The sequence below is a fragment of the Asparagus officinalis genome, chromosome 7 (genome assembly GCF_001876935.1).
Source record: "Asparagus officinalis chromosome 7, Aspof.V1, whole genome shotgun sequence".
Classification (NCBI taxonomy): Eukaryota; Viridiplantae; Streptophyta; class Magnoliopsida; order Asparagales; family Asparagaceae; genus Asparagus; species Asparagus officinalis.
In genome coordinates, this window is record NC_033800.1 from 29,771,634 (window position 1) to 29,796,502 (window position 24,869).

The following is a 24,869-nucleotide window of genomic DNA, read 5'->3' on the forward strand; positions in this document are numbered from 1 at the left end:
ATTGTTACACCCCAAATTGGGGGTAATGAATGGGAAGGGAAGGAAGGGGAATTTTTCCCCTTCCTTCCCCTTCCCTAAGTGAACTCCCAAACATATCTTTACAGAGAACAAAAGAAGTAAAAAAGAAAGAAAGTGAAGTAGAAGAAGAGAAAAAAAGATCAACAACTTTTCAACCATGAGGGACATGTATCTACTTATTTGCACACTATTTCCTAATAAAAGGCCATCTATGAAGAACAAGTGCAAGTCAAGAAGGCTTCTGCGATTTTTTTTGTCATAATAGTGATTAATTGTAGCTGGGGTCACATCTACAGTGTTTTTTCTGGTTATAATGGATATGGTATCTGTATCATGGACATTTTAATGCGTGTTTGACGTTAAGTTTGCAAAATCTATGAAACCCAGCTTACATGATTAAACAAGTTAGAAATCCAGGGCGGGCTGTGAAGAATAATTGCAAGTCATGAAGGCTCATCTCATATATTCTCCTAATAATAAAGATTACTTGTAGCTGAGGTCACATCTACACTGCTTTTCTTATAATGGATATGGTGTCTGTCACATGGATATTTTAATGCTAAAAAAAGTTAATTTGCAAAATTGTATCACAATCAGCTTACATGAGTAACAAAGTTTGGTAACGGTCCAGGGAATTTCAGGGTGCAAAATACTTTTCCCTTCAAGTATGTTCCTGAATCAGGAATGTAATTTCTGAACATTATACAAAAGACACTGGAAGTCTTTTTGTCAAAATTTTCCTAAATTCTTGCACTATAAAGCAGAGAGACTTGTTTAGGTCACTGGAGATATCTTGCAAAAGCATGTAGCAAACTTTCCGATTTTAAAGCTAAACAGTGAATATGCATCTTTTTTAAAAGAACTATCACAATTTTAACCTATTCTTCAAAATTTCATATTCTAGACTCTCTTAGTTTCTTCTACAAATTATATGTATAGTTGTTTCTCATTCTTTCTTCAAGGATTCAGATGCCTTTTGTCATTAGGATCCTATGTTTAATTCCTTTCAAGTTCATATTAATTCTTGAGTGTTGCAATTTTTCTATCCATTCAAGCCCATTGCTTTCTTAGTTCTTATTAAGTTTCCTCTTCATTTCTTTAATTTTATTATCACTAGGCTTCAAGCTCAATTCATATTTGCCCATTTCCCTATCATTTCTGATTTCTGGTTTTCCTATGTTAACTACTGTCTGGCATCTGCACAAATACATACTTATAAATATTAGATTTAAAATGAGCCCCATTTATATCTGTTTTAGCTCATTTACATCCATAAATTTACTTACTATTTCTTATGCATCATCAAAGACTTCACTAGTTGCTGTACTACCTTTACTGTTAGCTTTCACTTCTGATGGACATTACCGATTTGCTCTTCAAATGAAGAAAAAGAAAAGATAAGGAGAAAATCATTGTAATAGTTCAGCGAACCTTTGTGCAAAAGGTTATCAAATTTCCGGCATGTATTATAAAGTGTTTTCTATGATTGTTTTGGTCTTTCTATTCATTTTCATTCCATCTTGGCGTCCCTTGTACGCTTTAAGCTCTGAGGAACCATGCACATATTGTATTTATTAAGAACTCTTCCCATCTTTCATCTGTTATGCTATGTACGTTTGCTTGAGAGTGAGTGGGGTAGGGGGATTGAACAATACCTAATGCAGTATAAAAGATTCATCCAAGTGAACAAAAATATGAGGAGTTAAAAACGGTATTAGCCTTGTTAGGCAATTCAATTGGAAACATATTTTGTGAACAACATTCTTTGTCTATTCATTTACATACCCATTTGTTTGCAGTTCCTATTTGTTCCTTGCTTGTGTAATGTCGCTCAGCTGTCCATCAGTAGATATAAAGTAAGAAGGAGAAATTGAGTAGCCTTCTGTATCACACTTTTTTCATGTATTTTAGTTAGGGAATAATGCTTCCAGCCCTCAAAATCCAAGAAAAGGAGCTTCCCCCCAAGACTTTTTCAACAGGTGTTTTGCCCCAAAATGCTCCGTGATTTTCTTCCGGCCCCCAAAACGAATCCCCAGGCGTAACTCCGTTTAAATCCCTCACGAAATACCCAAAATACCCCTACACAGCCTGTATCCGTCGCCATCTCACGTCAGAAACATGGTGTTTCGACTGTAGGCATTAAATGGTGATTAGAATGCCGTTTTGGAGGGGAAAATTCTCATTTCCCTCCAAAATTATCACCACATATATTCCCCTTCCCGTCGTAATAAAATCGTTGAGTTCCACCCTATTCTATTACCCCAACTAATCCGTTCCTTCCACTTAATTCTCCTCAATAAGAACCTCTTCGATTATTCAACTACTACTTGTAATAAAATGACGGATGGATCTTTTCTTTGCGTGGTAACGAAGGCAAAAAGCAACAAAGATGGTGACAGTGTATTCGTCGTTATCAAAGAGAATGCAGAAATAATCAGCTTGAAATATCAAGTGTCGGAAAGGCTTAAAATACCAATGCAATCTCTTTCATTGAAGTTCATACGCGAAAGGAAAAAGAAATTCAGTATTTCAATTGATAATGACGATGACTTAAATTTGATGTTCGAGTATTGTCGGCGTAATGGATTTACAGACGCGAATTTATATGCTACCTCCGCTGGGAAATCCTCAACTTCGCAGAACACGCAGACTATACAGGAAAATGCGTAGGAATTACACTTCAGATTTCCTTATGAGTTCACTGATAGGTTTTGTCATTAGTTGTTAACCTTATGCATTGGTTGCTTAGGTTATGAGTTGGTTGTCAATGTTAGGTTAAGGACTGGTTGTTAATGTTATGTGTTGTTTGTCTTATTTTATGAAATAAGTTTAAAGATTTTTTTCTAAGGTTATGTGTTCGTTACTTATACTAGTTGGTTGCTATGGTAAGGTGTTTAATGTTAAGTATATGCGTTTGTTGTTAAGGTCACGAGTCTGTCCTTAAGTTTAAGGGTTAGTTGTTAAGGATATGTATTGGCTGTTACGTTTATGAGTTTGTTGTTAAGGTTATTAGTTCGTTGCTGATGTTATGTATTTTTATTACTACTTCAGGACAATATTAACAAAAAATTCACGGTACGCAGATACCACGTTCATCCAAACCTGTAATGATGAGCGTATTCCTAATGACAACCCCACCGATGACTCGATCATGCTGCTAGAAGACATGCTTAACCACCAAACAAAGATCCCAACTGAGTGACACACATCGATATGTGAAGTTGCTCAGAAATTTGATAATGCTGCTGAAGTTAGATTAGCACTTTAATACTATTCAATTGCTAAACTGTTCGATTATGATTTTTATCACAATAAACAAAAACGCATGAGTTTATTGCCGATTCAAGCACACACATGGTTGTCCTTATATGCTGTTTACTTCCCCGCTCAGAAATTCGTCTATCATGTCCATAAAGAATTACAAATCTACCAACATCTGCGATCAACATGGAGCAAATGTTGACAACTCAAGGGCATCAAGGAAGTTCATTGCTGGTCAAATACAAGTTGTTTTGAAGATTAGGTCAGATCTTCGTGCAGTTGATATTAAGAATGACATGCTCTCTAATTTTGGCATCAAGATTAACTACAGTAAAGCGTGGTGGGGCAAGGAGACAACTCAACATGACCTGTTCGGTGACGATGATGAGGCTTACGATTCACTGAGATTGTACGTTCTTTTTTATTCTTCTGAAATCACTCTTACGTATTGGTTGCTAACTATATGTATTAGTTGTTAAAGTTATTGGTTCGTTGTTAAGTATACGCGTTGGTTGTTAAGGTTGAAGATCAGTTGTTATGGTTATGAATCCGTTGTTAAATTTACTACTTTGTTGTTATATTCATGTAAGTATGAATCCATGGTGCATGCAACTAATCCAGGGAGTCGTGTTGTTATTGATGCTGATGACGGCAGGTTCAGGCGATTGTTCATAAGTTATAATGCCTGTATTGAAGGATTCGTTGTTGCGTGTAGGTCTCTATTGTTTTTTGATGGAAAATTTATTAAAGATCGCTACAGAGACATACTACTTAGTGCCACTGGGTATGACGGTAATCACGGAATATTTTCCCTTGTTTATTGCGTATGCGACCAGGAGAATGAGGTTAACTAGAAATGATTCTTAAAAGGATTGTGGACGTTACTGTATGATAGAAAAAATCCTTACAAACCTCCACTTCGACTGGTAATGATTTCCGATGCCGACAATGGTATTAGGGCAGCAGTCGAGAAATTTTTTTCAGATGTATTCCATTCAAGGTGTGTTCTACATTTGGTCAAGAATTTTAAGAAGAAGATGAAGGATTTTGGGCACAAGGCAAATATCGTCACTATGTTGGGTGAGCTTTTACAATCTGCAGCTTATAAGTACACAATTTCTGAATGAGATGATATGAAAGAATTGGTAGTGTTCGATCACAGGGCTTACGTCACTGCAATGGAATACTCCTCGGAGAAATGGACAAACGCACATTTTTCTGGTATAAGGTAAGATAGCTTGGTTTCAACGTTATTTTGTTACAACACCATTATAGTTATTTAGGTTAGAGTTAGCCTATAGTTTTCTGTTAATGATAGAGTTTTATTGTTATGGTTAGAATTATTCTGCTAGGGTTTTGTTAATTTTAGAATTTTGTTGTTAAGGTTAGGACTTCAATATTTATGTTATGGTTTTATTGTTAATATTAGTGTTTTGTTGTTAAGGTATGATAATGTTACTTCAAACGTTACTGAGTCCTTCAACAGCTGGATAAGAAAGGTATGATTGTTGCGAATCTTATCTTTGATTGAGACCATACAGAAGCAAATAATAGAGCACATGCATGAAAGGAGGCTAGTAGGTTTGAAATGGTCTGGATACTTATGCCCGGAAGCGGAGATGGTGCTGTGCGATAATATTCAGCATGATGGCTGCTTGACGATTAAACATTCGACGGAAGATATTGTGGAGGTCGAGTCTAATAAAACTTGCCGTGTAGATTTGAAGAATCGGGCATGTTCTTGCAGGTCTTGGGATATCATCCGCATTTCTTGCAAACATGTGTGCGCTGCAATTACATGGATGAGATGAGAAATTTATCAATATTGTGATTGCTATATGATTGTTGACGCATTCAGAGCAAGTTATGTACCGATAATCTTTTCCATCCCAGATTACGAGAAGCGTTTTGTACTGCTAGAAGAGCAAGTGTTAAAGCCTCCTCTCACCAAAAAAAGACGTGGAAGACCATACACTAGACAAATAAACAACAGGTCACTGAACACCCGTCCTGTTAAGTGTTCTCGATGCAACGTGGAGGGTCACAATCGTGCAACTTGTAATGAGCCTATATAGTTTAGCGTTTTATTGTCATGTATATGTATTTGATATCAAGTATATCGTTACAAGTGTTAAGGTCATGGCTTGGCTGTTAATGTTACTATTTGGTTGTTAAGTTTATCGCTTGAATATTAAGTTTACTATTATAGGCTCGTTACTAGTATATCGTTACTAGTGTTAAGGTCATAGCTTGGCTGTTAATGTTACTATTTGGTTGTTAAGTTTACAATAAAATATTAAACTATATAGGTCTGCATTCTCGTGTTCTAAGCCACCATCAGAAGCTTTTGTGATCTTGATCTGATCATCAACGGGAAGCAATCTCGGTTTGAGCATCGAGAGAAACATCCTTTCGCTACTAAGAACCAACTTTTAAAAAAAAGAGAAGTCAAATTAATCTTCTCTTCCTCTATAATCGAGAGAGAGTGAGTGATTGTAAGGGATTTGTACTAAGTGATCAAACCCATTTCTTAAAACAAAAAATCAATCAACTTCAAATTTTTAACCTTACAGGTGATGGCGACCATAGTGAGAGATGCCGTTCTTTCTGACGATCTGGTGGTGGCTCAATCATACAAGATTCTAGTGGGAACTAAGGTTGAAACTCTAGTCATAGAGTTTGACCAGACGAAGTTCGAGGAGTTTCTCTCCTCTAGTAAGTCCAGTCCCACCAAGGCACAAAAGTATCGTCGAGTCTCTTATGAGACTTCAGCCCATGTGGCTTTTGATAATTCCACTCGAGTTATCCTCGAGGAAAAGTCTATGCCTCTCAAAGATGAGGCTCCAAAAACTAGCTGTTAGGCTAATAAATGGGTTGTTAAGCAACCTAGCTGAACTTTAGCTTCTACTAGCCAAACCCTGGCTTCTAATAACGAACCTCGTCCAGCTTTGGCTGAAGTGGGAGTTTCTGTTGGTCCATTATCAAGACGTGCATGACAATGTAGTGCCAGAACCAAGCTCACCGTAGGGGTCGAGCCTTGGTCTTGCTAGACTTTTCGCTATCGATCGAGAGCTGACTAGCCCAAGGTCAACAAGTCTGTCGAGGGTTGAGTGACTGAGGAACATCAAAATAATAGACCTCAACCCCGTACCCGAGTAGGCTCAGAAGATGAACCTCATCCTCAAAGGGAGGTTCAGCCAACTCAACAAGTGGTTCACATTGAGGTCCATCCAGAAAACAAACCTCAATTTATGAACCAATCGAGAAGGCCAATGCACCGAGATCATCCTATCAATGGAACTAGTCATAAACATTTGAATGACGAAGTTTATTCACCTACCCAAGTTTGTCAACCCCTATCATTTAGAGGGTCTCGTTCGGGTAAAGCTAAGTTGACAGCACCAGTTAGGGGTAGCTCTGCTGTTGACCTCCATGATTATCTCACACGCAAATGAGCATGAGTCAGATGTAATCTCATTGTTACTATGAGAAGCTTATCTCTGTAATGCTTTCCCAATACCCATGTGGGGAGTCAGCACATAAGTCTTTAGTTTTCGAATGATTGACTGAGCCATCGACGATCTCGTCATCCAGAAGAAGGCGCTTTCGTCCTAAGAAACAAGCACCCAAGACTATGAAGCACGGACACGCATAACATGAAGCCGTGTCGTGTCATGTCCGTGTCGGACACACATGTCGAACACACGTATCCTATGTATTTTTTAGGATTTGTCTCGTGTCGGCGTGTCGGATGGCCGTGTTGGATCCGTGTCCGTGCTACATAGAATGTTACTATTTGGTTAGGTTTATGAATTGTTTATTAAAGTTTTGACTTGGTTGTCAAGTTTATCGATTGATATTAAGTTTACTATTATCTACTCGCACTTGGTTGTCAGGATCACCGATTGTTAAAGCCTGCTCTCAGCAAAAAAAGATTGGGAAGACTATGTACCAGACGAGTTTGTTTTGTCAAAAGTAGGTCGTTGGACACCCGTCCTGTTAAGTGCTCTCGACATAACATAAAGGGTAACAATTGTCAAAATTACGTACAAACCTATATACTTTAGCGTTTTTATTGTTAAGGCTATGGAGTGGTTGATAAGAATACTGTTTGGTGTCATGTTTACAGAATTTTGTCAAGTATATCGTTAAAATTGTTAAGTTTATGGCTTGGTTGTTAAGGTTATTACTTGGTTGTCAAGTTTATCACTTTAATGTTAAGGTTACTATTATTCACTTGCATTTGGTTGTCAAGGTTACCGAGATATTTTTGATTTAACCGCATTCAATGCATTTCATAGTTCCTAAGGCAGTAGAGTTATCTCACCATCCCTAGGCTTGTTCCAAGACAGAACCAACCTATAACCGTGACAACCAATTTTAAGTTGAAAATAGTAAACTTAACATTTACGTTCGTGGCTTGCAGTTGAGTTTGTTGTTATGCTTAGGGGTTTGTTGTTAAGGTTACATGTTTTTTGTTAAACGTGTGTTTGCTATTAAGGTTACCGATTGGGGATATGATGTTAAGCTTTTGGCTTATTTTGCGTTGTGTTGTTGAGCTTAGGGTTTTTTTAGGGTTACGGCTTGCTGTCCTAAATTACCGGTTGGCCCCACGTTCGTGGCTTGCAGATGAGTTTGTTGTTATGCTTAGGGGTTTGTTATTAATGTTACTCGTTTGTTGATGACCTCGTGGGTTTGCTGTTAAGGTTATCGATTGGGGGTATGATGCTAAGCTTTGGGCTTATTTTGCGTTGTGTTGTTGAGCTTAGGGGTTTTTTGTTAGTGTTACGAGTTTGCTATCCTGAATTACCGGTTGGCCCTACGTAAGTGGCTTGTAAATGAGCTTCTTGTTATGCTTAGGGGTTTGTTGTTAGGGTTACGGGTTTGTTAATGAACTCGTGGGTTTGTTGTAATGTTACGATTTTTCTGTCAATGTTATGGGTTTGCTGTCAAGTTTTATGGATTGGAGTCAATGTTATGGGATTGCACAGAAAGTTTCTGGATTTGTTGATCAACTTAAATCTTTACGATGTTAACCTTTATATTTATAATATTTACATGTATATTGTTATTTACAAAGAATTGTAATATATCATTTATAAAAAATCTACATCTCAACGTCATCATCGTCAAGTTTTCCCGCATCTTTTTTCCTCTTCCTGCATTTAATCAGTAAATACGCTGCTAGCTTCGCACGTACCACCCATGTGTTATGCTCTACGGACGTGACGTGCATGACATCTCTACCTTCGATAATAGCTTTTACGAACTGGTAGACGTAGATCCCGCAATCATACCTGCACATAAAAACAATCCTCCATGGAGACCACTGTTGCTTACAACCAAAGCATAACAACAATCTCGTAACCTTAACAACAAGTTTCCAACATTGAATAGCAACAAGGGTTCCGAAAAACTTACGATCCCTTTTTCTCCTTGCATGGAACTTTGATTGGGTCGAATACGCTGTGTAATTGGTTCTCATCGAAACCAGCTTTAATGTAGTTGAAGGCTTTGACAATATTGAGCACAGGTTCCCAATGTCCAGATCTCTCCTTCAAGGAGTCGTAATGCCTAGCAATATTATTTTCGACATCAAACTCTAGTAGATGCCTAATGACCCCCCTAGACAATGGGAACTAAGAGGTTAGTATACCTTGCATCGACCAAGTGTTTGATGTAGATCAGATACAGATTTTAGTATTCTGGTTTTATCACATGTATCTGGTGCTGTAATAAAGAATTAACATGATCAGGTTCCTTTTAACATAGATTCCAACAGATAGGTAGGAGCACGTCAGACATAAACTTACACTATACCAAACAGGGACCACCCCAAATTTTTTACTGGATGCCTCTCTTTGACTTTCACGCACTAAATCCAGCAGTGTATCAACAAGCTATAATAAGTTGACAACAAGTAATTAATAATAGTATTGTTAAATATGCTAATCAATAATTACCAATCGAAAATCTTATTATATCATCCAGTCGACCATCGTATAAAATATTAAGAATCTTAAGCCGGGTAATAGACCTCCCTGGTCCTATGTACGCTTTAATAACACTGCAAACAAGGACAAAACAAAAACTATAGTTAGCAACTAACAATTAACAGCAAAAACAAACCAGTAAACTTAATCACAGACCCGTAACCTTAACAACAAATCAATAACCATAACAAAAAACCCATAATATTAACAACAAACCCGTAACCTTAATAATAGACCCGTAACCTTATTAACATAGGAGGAACCCTAACAACTAATTGATAACCTTAAAAGTGAAGTTGTAAAAACTTGTGGTATGAGGTAAATACTTGTTACATCTACAAATGCAAAAATTGTTGAGAGTTTTTTTCTCCTCTTCCGTCAGCAGTGTGGTAACATCTGCTGACACCTTATAATTATGTACAAATGTGTCCTTACCACCCAAAAACTTGATGATGAAGCATTCTGGAAAGGGAATCCCTTCGTTCAGCTTATTCCTGTACAGTTCTTCTTCTGAACTTATAGGGGAGCTCATGTGTTTTTCCCAGATAGAGTGGGGGTCATTTTGTAGTTGAGCAGGTGCTAACTTTGCTATATTTTTCTGCACCTGCTCTTTCTCCTCCCCAGCCACTTCTACTATAGTATTGTGCCCTATGTTGTCTCTTTCTTCTTCTTCCCTTCAGTGTAAGGGGTGACTACCCACTTGGAAGGCTTCACCACTCTCCCTTTAAGGGGTGTAGCAGCAGACACCTTCGCACGTGTCACATTTGCATCCCTCTTTTTCTTATTCAAAGCCCTTGAAAACCTTATAGGAGCATTTTCGTCCTCAGTTGATGTGTCAGGTGCTGGCGGAAGGACATCCTCTGATTGCTTTATTTTCCTCTTAGTGTCCTCTTTTAGAGTGTTTGTTTCCAAACAATCCATTCGACGTATAAATATTGAGAAAACTTAGCCCCATCTATCTAAACTTAAAAATCAATTTGTAACCCTAACAACTGATGCTTAAACATATGGTGAAAAAGTTACTAACCTAATAAAGTTTGCGTCTCCGTATCATGTCCTGCAGAAGGGACATCATCCACCAGCGTTATTTTCCTTCCAGTGTCCTCGTGTTGAGTGCCTGTTTCTAAAAATATTCAGAGTATAAATAATAAAAAATTTAACAACCAATACGTAGACATAACAACCAATCTCTAACGTATAGTGCAAAAACGAGCTGACTTGTACAAGTTAGCAGCTCCTTCGCTGGCTTGGACATCTTCTCTCCCTCATTTATTTCTGCTTCAAAAGTCATATCAATGCGATAGTCCTCTGGTGGAGGTACTTCCCCTGACGGAGCATCTTCACTCTCCTGATTGATATCAGAAAAAATGGTTGTGGATGGGCTCTCCCTGTTGGAGGGTACTCGCTCTCCTTATTAGCTTCATCAAATAATGATTGACTAACATTCCCCTTGTACTGTATATCAATGCCACCCACGGTGCGTGGAGTGTCTGATTCAAAAAAAAAAAAAAAAAAAAAAAGAGCTTAGGTACTTCATTGTTAAAAAAATATAGTATCAGTTACATAACCTTAACAACTAACCCAGATACTTAACAATCAATCTCTAACATTGACAATAAATCCCTAACCTTAATATTAGATCCGTAAAGTTAACAATAAATTCTTAACCTTAACAAAAAATCCATATACTTAACAATCAATTTTTAAACATAACACGCAAACGTAATTGCAAGCCATATCTAACCTGTACAAGTTTGTGGCTCCATCAATGAACTAGACACCAATACTGTAGGCATATTATCCTTATATACAGAGAGGGTTTTGGATCGTGCTTCCTTAGTTTCTCTCTCAGCCTTCTATTTTGAGTAGACAGCTTAGCCACTTTCACAAAAAGAGTACTTATCTTTACACGGTCGGCAGCAATCATATCCTTGAATTTATTCTCATTATCGTGACGTAATACTTGGTTCATTGACGCGATGCTCTTCCAGTAGATCACTTGCTGAGGCCATTCTATTTTCTCAACTGCCTTATTTGGCTGCTCGACGTCTTCATTAATATCCTGTGGCATCACCTATGCAATGGACAGATAGAGTATTATTAAAAAGATTAATTAATTAAAAATAAATAAAATTCACAACTGCTAAATTCTTACAACTGCATCAATTGGGATGCCATCTTCTGCTCCCCTCTTCTTCTTGTGAAGGTGTCTTAGACCACGCGCCCTGTCGGCGTCTACCGCAGTCGGTCCCTTAATCATCCTCTTCTCTCTCTCTCATCTTCTCTTTCTCCTTCCCCTACAAACCTCCCTCGATTCTTTGAGATTGATCATGTTGTTGTGGAAGCTTTATCGTAGCTTTGTTTGCTTTAGCTACAACAGTGGCTAATCTCAAAGAACTAGCAACCTCTCCAAGTCTCTCACCCAATTTGTGAGGGGAGGTCTCACCGTACATCCAACTGCTGGCTTCTTGATGCCAGTAAGTTCATATATTACAACTGAACATTAGAGAAATAGAAACTAAACAAACACCTTTATCATTAACAATTAATAAGTAACCCTAATAATAAAACTGTAACATTAACATCCAAACCTTAACCTTAACTGTAAAACACGTAACTTTGATAGTCAAACTATAGCCTTAACAACTAAACCCTAATCTTCACAATCAGTAATAAAAAACATGATTACTTGCACAAACTAGCGGGGTACATCCTTGAAGATATAAAGTCGTCTTCCCTGGCTCGGGCCCCTTCAATGTCCTCTTTATCGCGTCAGAAGTTTCATTGAATATATAGGTCCCCTAAGCAGTGTTATTGGCCTGTTTGATGCTGTCGACGTACTTGAATAAATGCCTAGGAACGCCGAGAACACTGCTTGGACATCAAATCATGCTCAGCTGATAGAGGATTTGCAGCAGGATAAAGTCCTTCACATCTTGGCGATCAGATGATAGTACCAGCTTCAGGAGCAGTTGCTCCACATTACGTCTGGTGGGGCCTCATTTGGAGGGAGCTATACTGTTGGCACCCTCGGTGTCGGGTTTGTTAAAAAACCTGGACCAAATCCTATTTTTTTTATTCCGGTTGTGGTCAACAAGAACCCCCTCATTGGAGAACCATGTATGCTCCATTTGAAGGAAATCGTGCTATGTCTACATGCATAATACATAGCGAAAGACATGTATGTACAAAAAATACTAAGCATGTAGAGAGCATGAAATATTCATATGGATCGTCTAATTAAATCTAACATGATCTTTATTATTAAGTGAGCATACAATGTTTGAAAGTCATACTTTTGTAGCGTGATTCGATAGTGAATCGAACAACCTTTAGCTTGTTTTCTTTGATGCAGAAAGCTCCTCGTAGTGGATCTTCAACTCTTCAAGTAAACCCGAAAGCTATTGGATGCTGCTTGAGACGCGAGGCAAGATATCCACCCCGGGTTCTTAAAATCCTACTACTTCCTCTTACTCAAAGATTGCTAAAGTTTAGTAAGAGGTATAGCTCTCTTTCTTTCTCTTGTGGAAATTTAATTTTCATTAACCTTTCATGAAGAGAGAGCTCATATTTATAGAGTGAAATGTGTTCATGACATGAATGACTCATCCTATGAGTCATGCAATGAATCATCAAATATCAATGATTAATCTAGTGAGTCATGCAATGAATCATCTTATGAATCATTACATTTCAAAACCATGTGCTAATGAATCATGTGCTCAAACCATACCATTAAATGTCTCATCTCATGACTCATTATACATGGTATGTGTATTTCATAAATAAAAATACCAAATCAATATTACTAATACAGTATTTCATAAATACAGTATATAGTATTATTCTAATCTTTAACTAATTAGTCATTATATGACCAAATAAATCAAGAGTTGACCAAAAGTCAACTGTTGACCAAAAAGTCAACTGTTGACCAAAAAGTTAATTTTATGGGAAAAATACTGGAATTCATTTCCTAAGCATATAGCATTTCGATTTTACCGATATACATAACCGTTTATGTGTATCCGGAAGAAATCATATATGCGTATCAATCATACGCATCACTCCATAAATTGTGTTTCATAGGATTCAAGTATGCGCTTGGTGTGACTCTAGGGCCCAACTTAAAAAACTCGGTAGTGGATCATATCCATAAGTACAACAGAGGTGCTAGCTACACATGAAGATCACCCGGGTATTAGTTGTGATAAAGGTTTGCAAGATGCTTATCCAATTTTATCAGGACCACTCAATGATAATATCGTACAGTCCGGTCTCTTCGTCAAACCATGTCAAACTATTGAGCCTAGGGTATGACAAACTGTCAAACCCTAATAGCTTGATTAGTGTTTATTGATATTAAACTTATAACCTATAAGATCAAACTGACACTCAGTTTATCTTATTCACCTTGGCCAAAGATTTTCAGGCTATAGTTATATCAAACAATCTTATGACATTAACCCCTATATTGGGAGAGACGAATCCCTTCTTGGCATCTCAATATCTACTTATGTCTCGGGATGTACCCAACAAGAACCGTTATGCAAATTCAATAAGAACTGTGGTTAGGTAAAAGTCTAAATACATTTTTACTGACATATAAGATATTACACTCATGCCTCAGGTCAAGAGACTATTATGTACTATATCACTTGAGAACTTCTATTTGACAGTTAAGTATTTTACCAACTAAATGTTCTCGGCGAGTCGTTCAGTCAACTCATTCACTAATGAGTCACCTGTATACTGTATCTTGATGTCTCACATCAATGATCTAAGGGATTGATCATCTCATTCAAAAGGAGAAATAAAACATACACTAGTCTAAACCAAAGTGACGATGTCCTATCTCAACACTTCATCAACTAGGAACATTTTAGAATATACGTTACCGACTAATCAGATCTCTTCATTACGATCACTATCCAAAATATCTGATAGTCTAGTATTTATTCTAAGGACATTATCTGTATTTTTAGAACATCAGATAAATCTGACTAAAATAGCATACTATCATTTTGAACAAGGATGTTATATACATATAGGTCCTGTTACAATATACAATAATTGCCTGCAGGATACCTATATCTAACAAATTCCCACTTGCACTAAGGCCAATTATTATAGTATCTAATACCCAATAGCTCAATAAGTTTCTCAATTTGTGAACGAGCAATTGCCTTTGTGAATGGATCTGCTATATTATCTTTTGTGTCTACTCTTTCAATCTTGATCTCCCGGCGATCAACTATCTCCCTGATCAAGTGATACTTCCTCAGAATGTGTCTGGACTTATGGTGAGATCGGGGTTCCTTTGTCAGAGCTACTGCAGCATTATTATCACAGTATAAAGGTACTGGATCTTTAATGGTAGGAACTTCCATCTCTAAAAGGAACTTCCTCATCCAGATAGCTTCTTTAGCTGCATCATTGGCTGCAATGTATTTAGCTTTCATAGTCGAGTCTGCTACTGTATCCTGCTTGGAACTTTTCCAGCTGACAGCCCCTCTATTGAGGGTGAAAACATATCCTGATACAGACTTACTATCATCGATATCGCTCTTAAAGCTTGAGTCGAAAAAAACCTCCATTCGGAGGTCACTTTTATCGTATATCAAAAATAACTCCTTAGTCCTTTTAAGGTACTTAAGTATATTCTTGACTGCTTTTCAGTGCTCTTCTCCATGATTAGATTGGTATCTACTTACCAAACTGAGTGAATAAGCGATATCTGGTCTAGTACATAACATGACATACATGATCGATCCTACTGCCGAGGCATAAGGAATTAGACTCATGCGTTTCCTCTCTTCATCAGTCTGGGGAGACATCTTTTTAGAGAGGGAGATTCCAGGAGATGCAGGTACAAAACCTTTCTTGGAATTTTCCATGCTAAACCGTTTTAGCACTTTGCCAATGTATCTAGATTGCGATAATCCTAACATCCTTTTAGATCTATCTCTATAGATCTGAATACCCAGTACACAAGATGCTTCACCTAAATCTTTCATGAAGAATCTTTTTGATAGCTAAATTTTAACCGCTTGTAATGACAGTATGTCATTACCGATTAAGAGTATATCGTCTACATATAAAATAAGAAACGATATAATACTCCCAATTATCCTTTTATACACACATGGTTCATCTGGATTTTTGATGAAACCAAACTCTTTGATAGCATCATCAAAACAGATGTTCCATCTCCGCGATGCTTGCTTCAGTCCATAAATAGATTTAAGCAATCTACATGTTTTTCCACTGCTCCTACTGACTACAAAACCCTCTGGTTGCGTCATATATATGCACTCTTCTAAATCATCATTTAGAAATGCAGTTTTGACGTCCATTTGCCAAATCTCATAGGCATAGTGAGCAGCTATAGCAAGTAGGATCCGAATAGACTTGAGCATAGCCACTGAAGAAAAAGTTTTATCGTAGTCTAAACCAGGTGTTTGACGAAAACCTTTAGCTACCAGTCTAGCTTTAAAAGTCTCTACTTTTTCATCTACACCTAATTTTTTCTTAAACAACCATTTGTAACCTATGGGTATTACCCTTTTAGGAGCATTGTCTAATATCCATACTTTGTTGGTGTACATACAGTCTATTTCAGATTTCATTGCATCATGTCAAGCAACAGAGTCCCTACTCTGAGAGGCTTGCTGATAACTTAAAGGTTCGTCACCATCTATGACGTGATCTAACATGCCACCTTCAATTGAAAAATTATATTATGTCTTAGGTGCATGAGATCGCCTTGGATATTTGTGGAGTGGTTGAGGTTCTTCTGGTATAACTGAATTTACTGGTGTTACTAATTTATCAGTAATATTTTGTATCTCTGAAATTTCTTCCAGTTATACCATGCTCCCACTAATTTCTTTTTCAAGAAATTCCTTCTCTAAGAAGGTGGCATGTCGAGAAACAATTATCTTTTGTTCATCAATGTGGTAGAATTGATATCCAATGGAATTCCTTGGATATTCTACAAATTTGCATAATACCGAGCGTGCCTCTAATTTTTTAGGATCTTGCTTCTTTACATAAGCATGATATCCCCAAATCTTAATATAATTAAGATGTGGTGTCTTCCCACTCCATATCTCATATGAAGGTTTAGGCACTGCTTTAGTTGGAACCCTATTTAGTAAGCGTGTTGCTGTTTTTAATGCATACCCCCAGAATGAAAAAGGTAACTCAGTGTTACTCATCATGGAACGTACCATATCTAATAAGGTATGATTCATTATTTCTGACACGCCGTTAAGCTGTGGTGTAAAGGTGTGATAACCTGAGAGAGAATCCCATTCTCTTTTAAAATACCTAAGAATTCCGAGCTCAAGTATTCACCTCCTCGATCCGATCGAAGAATTTTAACTTTCTTGCCCGTTTGGTTCTCTACTTTATTTTTGTACTTGATAAATTTCTCAAGTGCTTCAGATTTGTGTTTCATCAAAAACACATGTCCAAACCTTAAAAAATCATCAGTAAAAGTAATAAAGTAGGAGTAGCCACCTCTGGTCATTGTAGACATAGGACTACATACATCACTATGTATCAGTCCTAAGAGTTCTGTAACTCTTACGTCAGTTCCTGTAAATGGAGTCTTGGTCATTTTACCTTTAAGATAAGACTTGCAAGTCTCATAAGACTCAAAGTCAAATGGATCTAAATATCCATGCTTATGAAGCTCGCCAAGTCTTTTTTTATTAATGTGACCAAGTCTGCAATGCCATAAGAAAGCGTCATTCATAACTAAGTGCTTTCTTTTATTAGTGTGATGAGTGTTCAGAATTGTGTTTTGATTAAGAATATAGATGCCATTGCACAATGTTCCATAAGCAATCAACTTTTGATTAAATATGATATTCATAACATTGTTCTCTAACTTAAATACATATATATCTTTATCTAATAAAGATATGGATATTATATTACACATCATAGTTGGTACAAAATAGCAGCTATTTAAAATCAAAACGTTTCCATTTGGTAAAGCTAGATGAAAATCCCCTGCTGCAAGTGTTGCAACTATTGCACCATTACCAACTTGCATGGTCATCTCTCCAGCTCCAAGTTTTCTATAACTTTTAAGTCACTGTAACAACTTACAGATGTGAGATCCTGATCCGGTATCTAATACCTAGGATGTATGATTTATAGAAAACAATTTTGAGTACCATAACACACCTGTAGATGAAGCAACAACTTGCTTATTCTTGGTGAGTGAGGCTAGGTATTCTGGGCAGTTCATTTTCTAATGTCCTGACTTATGGCAATGGAAGCATTCTGCTGTCATTATTTTTGTCTTTCCTTTATCCTTCTTGACAGCCTTCTTAACATCTTTTCTTGGTTTAGTAGTTTTCTTCATTCCTTTTTTCTTAGCAACAAATTTTCCAGAAGAGGAAGAAGATTGTCCTATAGTCAAGGCTGGTGTTTGTCCCTTTTTCAAAGAACTTTCTTCCGGTCTTAACAAATTAAGCAATGCAGGAAGAGTGGGCTTCAGATCCATCATTAAAAACTGTGATATGAATCGGGAGTATGTTGATGTCAAGGACTGCAGAATGATATCTAAATATCTATCTGTATCTAGGCTTGCGTTCAAAAGTTCAAGCTCATTGACATAGGCGATCATTTTGAGGACATGATCCCCAACAGAAGATCCCACAGTCATTTTCGTCTAGAACAGATTCCTAGACGCCGCGTACTTCATTTATCGCGATTGCTCGCCATACAGTTCTTCTGTATTACGAAATATGGATCTGATATCCATATTCTCATGTTGTCTCTGATGAACCAAATCCATAGAGGCAATGGTGAGGCATTGAGCAAGTGAACAATCTTTATCCCATGTATTGCGGATTTTAGTTTCCGCTATAGTGGGTTCTAGGTCTAGAACAGGTTCGGGCGCGGTGCGGACATATGCTACTTTGTCATAAGTTAGGGTAATTTTAACATTCCTCAACCAGTCTTTGTAATTAAGACCGGTTAACTTATTCTGTTCCAATATGAGTTTTAAACCAGACATAATGACCTGAAAGAGAGAAAATGTATTTTAACAGATGTTCAATACATAAAATAGATTTGGTTTATTTTTATCTAAGTTATGCCTCCCACTATTTTTCGATTCCCTCAAAACCTTATAAGAGGTGATCGGAAAACAACTCATTGTTTTCAAGTGGGATCAAGATCCAATTATCATTGAATGCATCAACCTTGGCATATGTCAACAAAACACATTCAATAATTGGTAGACAACTTTTGTCTTTTACACTCTTATAATTCTTGATATGATTTTATCCCTAGTTTTTTATGACCTTGACGTATGCCAACAAATCATAAAATGCTAGTCAAGTTTGTACTCATCATTTCTTGACTGGTTTAAATTTAACTTATGCAAACTCTTGACGTATGCCAACAAAGTTACATAACCAACTTAAGCTATCGTTATATCTTATATACAGATGAATACTATTTAGCCATAGAATAGTTATGCCTTGACGTATGCCAACAAACATAGTATTTATAAGCTTAATAGTATTTAACTAAAATGATGGAGGGCTACGGACGATTTCTCAAATCTTTTACCGTAATCGAACTTGATATAGTTTAAAGATGCTCTATATTTATACTTACAATAATTAAACTAGCCAAGAAAGCGTAAGATTGGTGGGAGGGTTCCGAGTTATTCACCGGGAATATTTATCGGACCCTAATTAAGTAACCACTTCTCTTTAAGATTATAGCGCGAAAGATTGGGCATCACCCCTAATCTTAAATTGGGTATCACCCCATTAGCTATACCTCATAATCACTTTCCTTAGACACTAGCTAAAAGTTGGTTCTAAATACATCTTTTTTAACTTTTTGAGATTTATTTATTTTTCACACTAACACGATGTTAATGTCGATCTCACCACTCTATGGTCAATAAACTCTTATTGCCATGTCTCACAAAGTTTAAAAAAATAAGTTTTTATAATAAAAACTATTCTCTAGTGAGATAGAGATATAAACTTTACAAAAAAATAGCACCCAATTGTATTGACATCTATAATTTGGGGCACAACCAACATATCAACATATATCAACATATGTAATGTAAAACTTATATAGAATGGTAGTGGACAACTAAAGAAAATAAAATACAACTACACTAATTATATTTTAGCAAGCCATATGCAACTCCTTGCGGTGCTTGCTCCCTTGCAAACTCTGTATTATTACTATCATATAAACATAGGACGTGCAAGCCCCATTTATAATGAAAAAACCATCTCGTAGGATGGGTAATAATATTGTATTAAATATAAAGCAAAAGTTATAAATAAAATAACTAAACTAAGCAACCATACCCCCTCACACCCGAACAAGAGCCTATACCCGTAGGCGTAGCCCATGATCGGTGAGCAAGTGCCTAAACCCGTAGGCGTAGCCCATGCTCGGGGAGGGAAGATGTCGTAAATAATTATTATATTTCTAACTTTATTACATCAATACAAAACATGCAAGAAAATAGTTGTCCACTACCTTCCATAAACATAACATCCACGCAAGATGATAAATCATATAACTTAATCAACATTAAGAAATATGCATCTATCTAGTTATGCAACATATTGGAAACTAGATAGCATAAGGATTATCCAAACTCAAATATGACTAACAAGCTTGTAACATACAACTACACAAGTTGTAATTAATTATTTTACAAAATAACTTGAATTAATTAACTAGTTTCATCTAAACTAGAAATTAGAAGCAAGAACAAGGTCCTCCATGAGTTAGATGTACATGTTAAGATTCAATTAGATAGAACCATAGCTCTGATACCATGAAGGAAATCGTATGTACAAAAGAATACTAAGCATGTAGGGAGCATGAAATATTCATATGGATCGTCTAATTAAATCTAACATGATCTTTATTATTAAGTGAGCATACAAGGTTTGAAAGTCATACTTTTGTAGCGTGATTCGATAGTGAATCGAACAACCTTTAGCTTGCTCTCTTTGATGTAGAAAGCTCCTCGTAATGGATCTCCAACTCTTCAAGTAAACCTGAAAGCTATTGGATGCTGCTTGAGACGCGAGGCAAGATATCCACCCCGGGGTTCTTAAAATCCTACTACTTTCTCTTACTCAAAGATTGCTAAAGTTTAGTAAGAGGTATTGCTCTCTTTCTTTCTCTTGTGGAAATTTAATTTTCATTAGCCTTTCATGAAGAGAGAGCTCATATTTATAGAGTGAAATGTGTTCATGACATGAATGACTCATCCTATGAGTCATGCAATGAATCAAATATCAATAATTAATCTAGTGAGTCATGCAATGAATCATCTTATGAATCATTACATTTCAAAACCATGTGCTAATAAATCATGTGCTCAAACCATACCATTAAATGTCTCATCTCATGACTCATTATACATGGTATGTGTATTTCATAAATAAAAATACCAAATCAATATTACTAATACAGTATTTCATAAATACGGTATATAGTATTATTCTAATCTTTAACTAATTAGTCATTATATGACCAAATAAATCAAGAGTTGATAAAAAGTCAACTGTTGACCAAAAAGTCAACTGTTGACCAAAAAGTCAACTGTTGACCAAAAAGTTAATTTTATGGGAAAAATACTAGAATTCATTTCCTAAGCACATAACATTCCGATTTTACCGATATACATAACCGTTTATGTGTATCCGGAAGAAATCATATATGCGTATCAATCATACGCATCACTCCATAAATTGTGTTTCATAGGATTCAAGTACGCGCTTGGTGTGACTCTAGGGCCCAACTTAAAAAACTCGGTAGTGGATCATATCCATAAGTACAACAGAGGTGTTAGCTACACATGAAGACCACCCGGGTGTAAGTTGTGATAAAGGTCTGCAATATGCTTATCTAATTTTATCAGGACCACTCAATGATAATACCGTACAGTCCGGTCTCTTCGTCAAACCATGTCAAACTATTGAGCCGAGGGTATGACAAACTGTCAAACCCTAATAGCTTGATTAGTGTTTATTGATATTAAACTCATAACCTATAAGATCAAACTGACACTCAGTTTATCTTATTCACCTTGGCCAAGGATTTTCAGGCTATAGTTATATCAAACAATCTTATGACATCAACCCCTATACTGGGAGAGACGAATCCCTTCTTGGCATCTCAATATCTACTTATGTCTCGGGATGTACCCAACAAGAACCGTTATGCACAATTCAATAAGAACTGTGGTTAGGTAAAAGTCTAAATACATTTTTACTGACATATAAGATATTGCACTCATGCCTCAGGTCAAGAGACTACTATGTACTATATCACTTGAGAACTTCTATTTGACAATTAAGCATATTACCAACTAGATGTTCTCGGTGAGTCGTTCAGTCAACTAATTCACTAATGAGTCACCTGTATACTGTATCTTGATGTCTCACATCAATGACGTTCAGTCAACTAATTCACTAATGAGTCACCTGTATACTGTATCTTGATGTCTCACATCAATGATCTAAGAGATTGATCATCTCCTTCAAAAGGAGAAATAAAGCATACACTAGTCTAAACCAAAGTGAGGATGTCCTATCTCAACATTTCATCAACTAGGAACATTTTAGAATATACGTTACCGACTAATCAGATCTCTTCATTACGATCACTATCCAAAATGTCTGATAGTCTAGTATTTATTCTAAGGACATTATCTGTATTTTTAGAACATCAGATAAATCTGACCAAAATAGCATACTATCATTTTAAACAAGGATGTTATATACATATAGATCCTGTTATAATATACAATAATTGCCTGCAGGGCATCTATATCTAACACCATTACCCACTCAAGGTTGAATGAGCAGACGATCTCTTCTCTAGCATTCCTATCAGTGAAGATGAATTTCTTTCTTTTCTCGTCCCACTAACTCAAAATGTACTCAAAGGTGGGAAGATCGACGCCAGGTGGGCTAAATTGGACGTAGTGTCTAAATACACTATCTTCGTAGGTCGCAAAATACCTTGGCTCCATACGCATCACCAAATTCAGTATGAAGTTATGATAGGCACTGAAGCTGGCGGTGGGCCGCAACGTAATAGTTAGCTTTGCCCTTTTTCTACATGACAAAAACACAAGACAAGTATTTTTGAAAATAATCAGTAAACATAACAACTATGCTGTAAACTTTACGGAGAAACCAACAACCTTAACAACAATCCCATAACCTTAACAACCAAAGTCTAACCTCAACAACCAAACAACAATCTCAATAATAAAAGCATGAACCTTGCATGTTAGCAATAACCTCAACAGCTAACAGACACTCATAATTTTGGACATTCCCACCAGACTAGGAGCATTATCAATAAAACCATAAACTTAACAACATAAAATTTACGGTAAAAATTACCTTTTGGGTGCTTCTACGAGCTTCTTTTTTTTTTCTTTTTGTAGATAAGGAGCGCTCTAGTGGCATCGTTGGACGCGGCGGTGGTGCCGGTGCTGCCCTCTAGATCTGAGCGGGGGCCTAGACTTAAATTTTGAGGTAGACTTCTGGGTTGAGAATGACTGGTTGCGATGTCCTCTAGAACATTAGTAATCACAACTTCAGTATCAGATTCTGTACACACTGCTGTTGTCTGGGCTCTTTTTGAGATTTCGAACTGCTGGGCGTTATCGCCTTCGCTGTGGTCGGCATGGAGGCTTGCTTTGGTGGTTGAATCACCGTCAAATTTAATCCCTTTGCTTTGATTCAGTGTGCTTTGGAGTCGGTTGATTTAGGGCTAGGGTTTTGAAATGAGTTTCTGGAGTCGGTTCGCTTACAGAAGAAAAGAGAGATGACATGGTACGAACATCGAGGTAACTCATAACGGGGAATTTTAAATCGAAGGGTATTTTGGGCATTTCATGAGGGGTTTAAACGGAGTTACGCCTGGGGATTCGTTTTGGGGCTGGAAGAAAATCACGGAACATTTTGGGGGCAAAACACCCGTTGAAAAAGTCTTGGGGGGGCACGTTTTCTTGGGTTTTGGGGGCTGGAAGCATTTTTCCCTTTTAGTTATCTGGTTGTCATATAGTTGTTTCACTAATATGTCCTAGGGGTTGTTAGTTTTAGAATTTATTCCAGAATTTGGGTGCATTCAAAATGCTACTCTCATCACCTTGAATTTTGAGTAGTGTGATAAATTAATTGTTACAATTACTAGATTTTCTGAGTGTCTTTCTGCTGATAATACCTCCTTGTGGACATCTTAAATGGTAATAATGACTTATCTGTCTCTTCTGGAGAAGTTAAATTTTATAGGACATGACTAAACACTAGGCAAAGACCAAGCAATTAAACACAGTAAACAGTGTTTGCAACGTAAAATTGTTCTCATTTGATTTGAGTGAAAGATGGCTGTCCTTTCTTTTCACAAATATCAATAGTTTCAAGCAATTGAAATATCTAGGTCCTGCTCCCTTTTTGTCCCTAGCTGTTGATAATGCGTGAATTTTATGTCGTGTGGGCCAAACAGGTATCCCAAGGACAAATTCGGTTGGAAAAGTTTTTGGTGCTGGAACAGATGTCACTAATAATATGCCAAATTCTGAGGAGGCAATACGAAGAGGTGAATATGCTGTCATAAGAAGTCTAATTCGTGTTCTCGAGGTATAACATCAAACATATTGCATTTTCATTTTCAAGTTCTATCATGGAGTTTATTTCTGAAGCGAACTTTTGATAGGGTGGAGTAGAAGGCAAAAGGCAAGTGGATAAAGTGATTGATCAATGTGACTCTATGCAGGTGCATTCTCAGTTATACAACAATAGGCTACTTGTGTTCCATATGAGTACAAGTGTGTCTCTTTATATAAAAATAGTATATAAATTTAACAAATGTTTTTCTGTAATTGTGATTGGTTTAATTTTTTTTGGTATAATTAGTTATCTTATAAAAGGCACTTTATACTACTTAACAGAACCTGAGAGAAGCCATTGCAGCTTACCGCAGTAGTATTCTTCGCCAAGCTGATGAGATGAAGAGAGAGGCATCACTTTCCTTCTTTGTTGAGTATTTGGAACGTTACTATTTCCTTATCTGCTTTGCTGTCTACATCCACACCGAGAGAGCTGCCCTTCAAGTATTGTCAGATCAGATTAGTTTCTCTGACTGGATGAGAGCAAGACCTGAACTTTATAGCATACTTCGCAGGTGAGAATTTTATCTTATAAGTTTCTCCTCTTTGTATTTTTTTTCCTAGGAACTTAGGCCCCGTTTGGCAAAGAGTTAATGAAGAGGGGTTAAAGAGAAGGATTAATGTACTTAGCCCATTTGATAATCTGAAAGACTAAATTATTAACCCGTTAAATAAGTTTTGTTTTAGCCCTTATGATCAGTTTTAGTGTTTGGGAATAACAATGATTTTGACTATTTTCTTTATAATTAGAATGGTTAACTCTTATTCCATCTAAATAGGAGTATTAGTAAACCCCTCATTTTGAGGGGTTAACTCATTTTAACCCCTCTAGAGGGGTTAACTTAACCCCTCTAGAGGGGTTAACTTAACCCTTCTATAAATGTTTGGCAAAT

At 36.8% G+C, this 24,869-nt stretch overlaps 1 protein-coding gene across 1 annotated transcript in view; it reads left to right on the forward strand.

The window, feature by feature from the left end:
- The window catches only part of LOC109846898 (paladin), a 46,616-nt gene that overhangs the window by 15,117 nt on the left and 6,630 nt on the right, over positions 1 to 24,869 (forward strand). Inside the window, 3 exon segments of the mRNA XM_020416136.1 lie at positions 23,814 to 23,947; positions 24,024 to 24,083; positions 24,259 to 24,491. Coding sequence (XP_020271725.1) covers positions 23,814 to 23,947; positions 24,024 to 24,083; positions 24,259 to 24,491 — 427 coding nt within the window.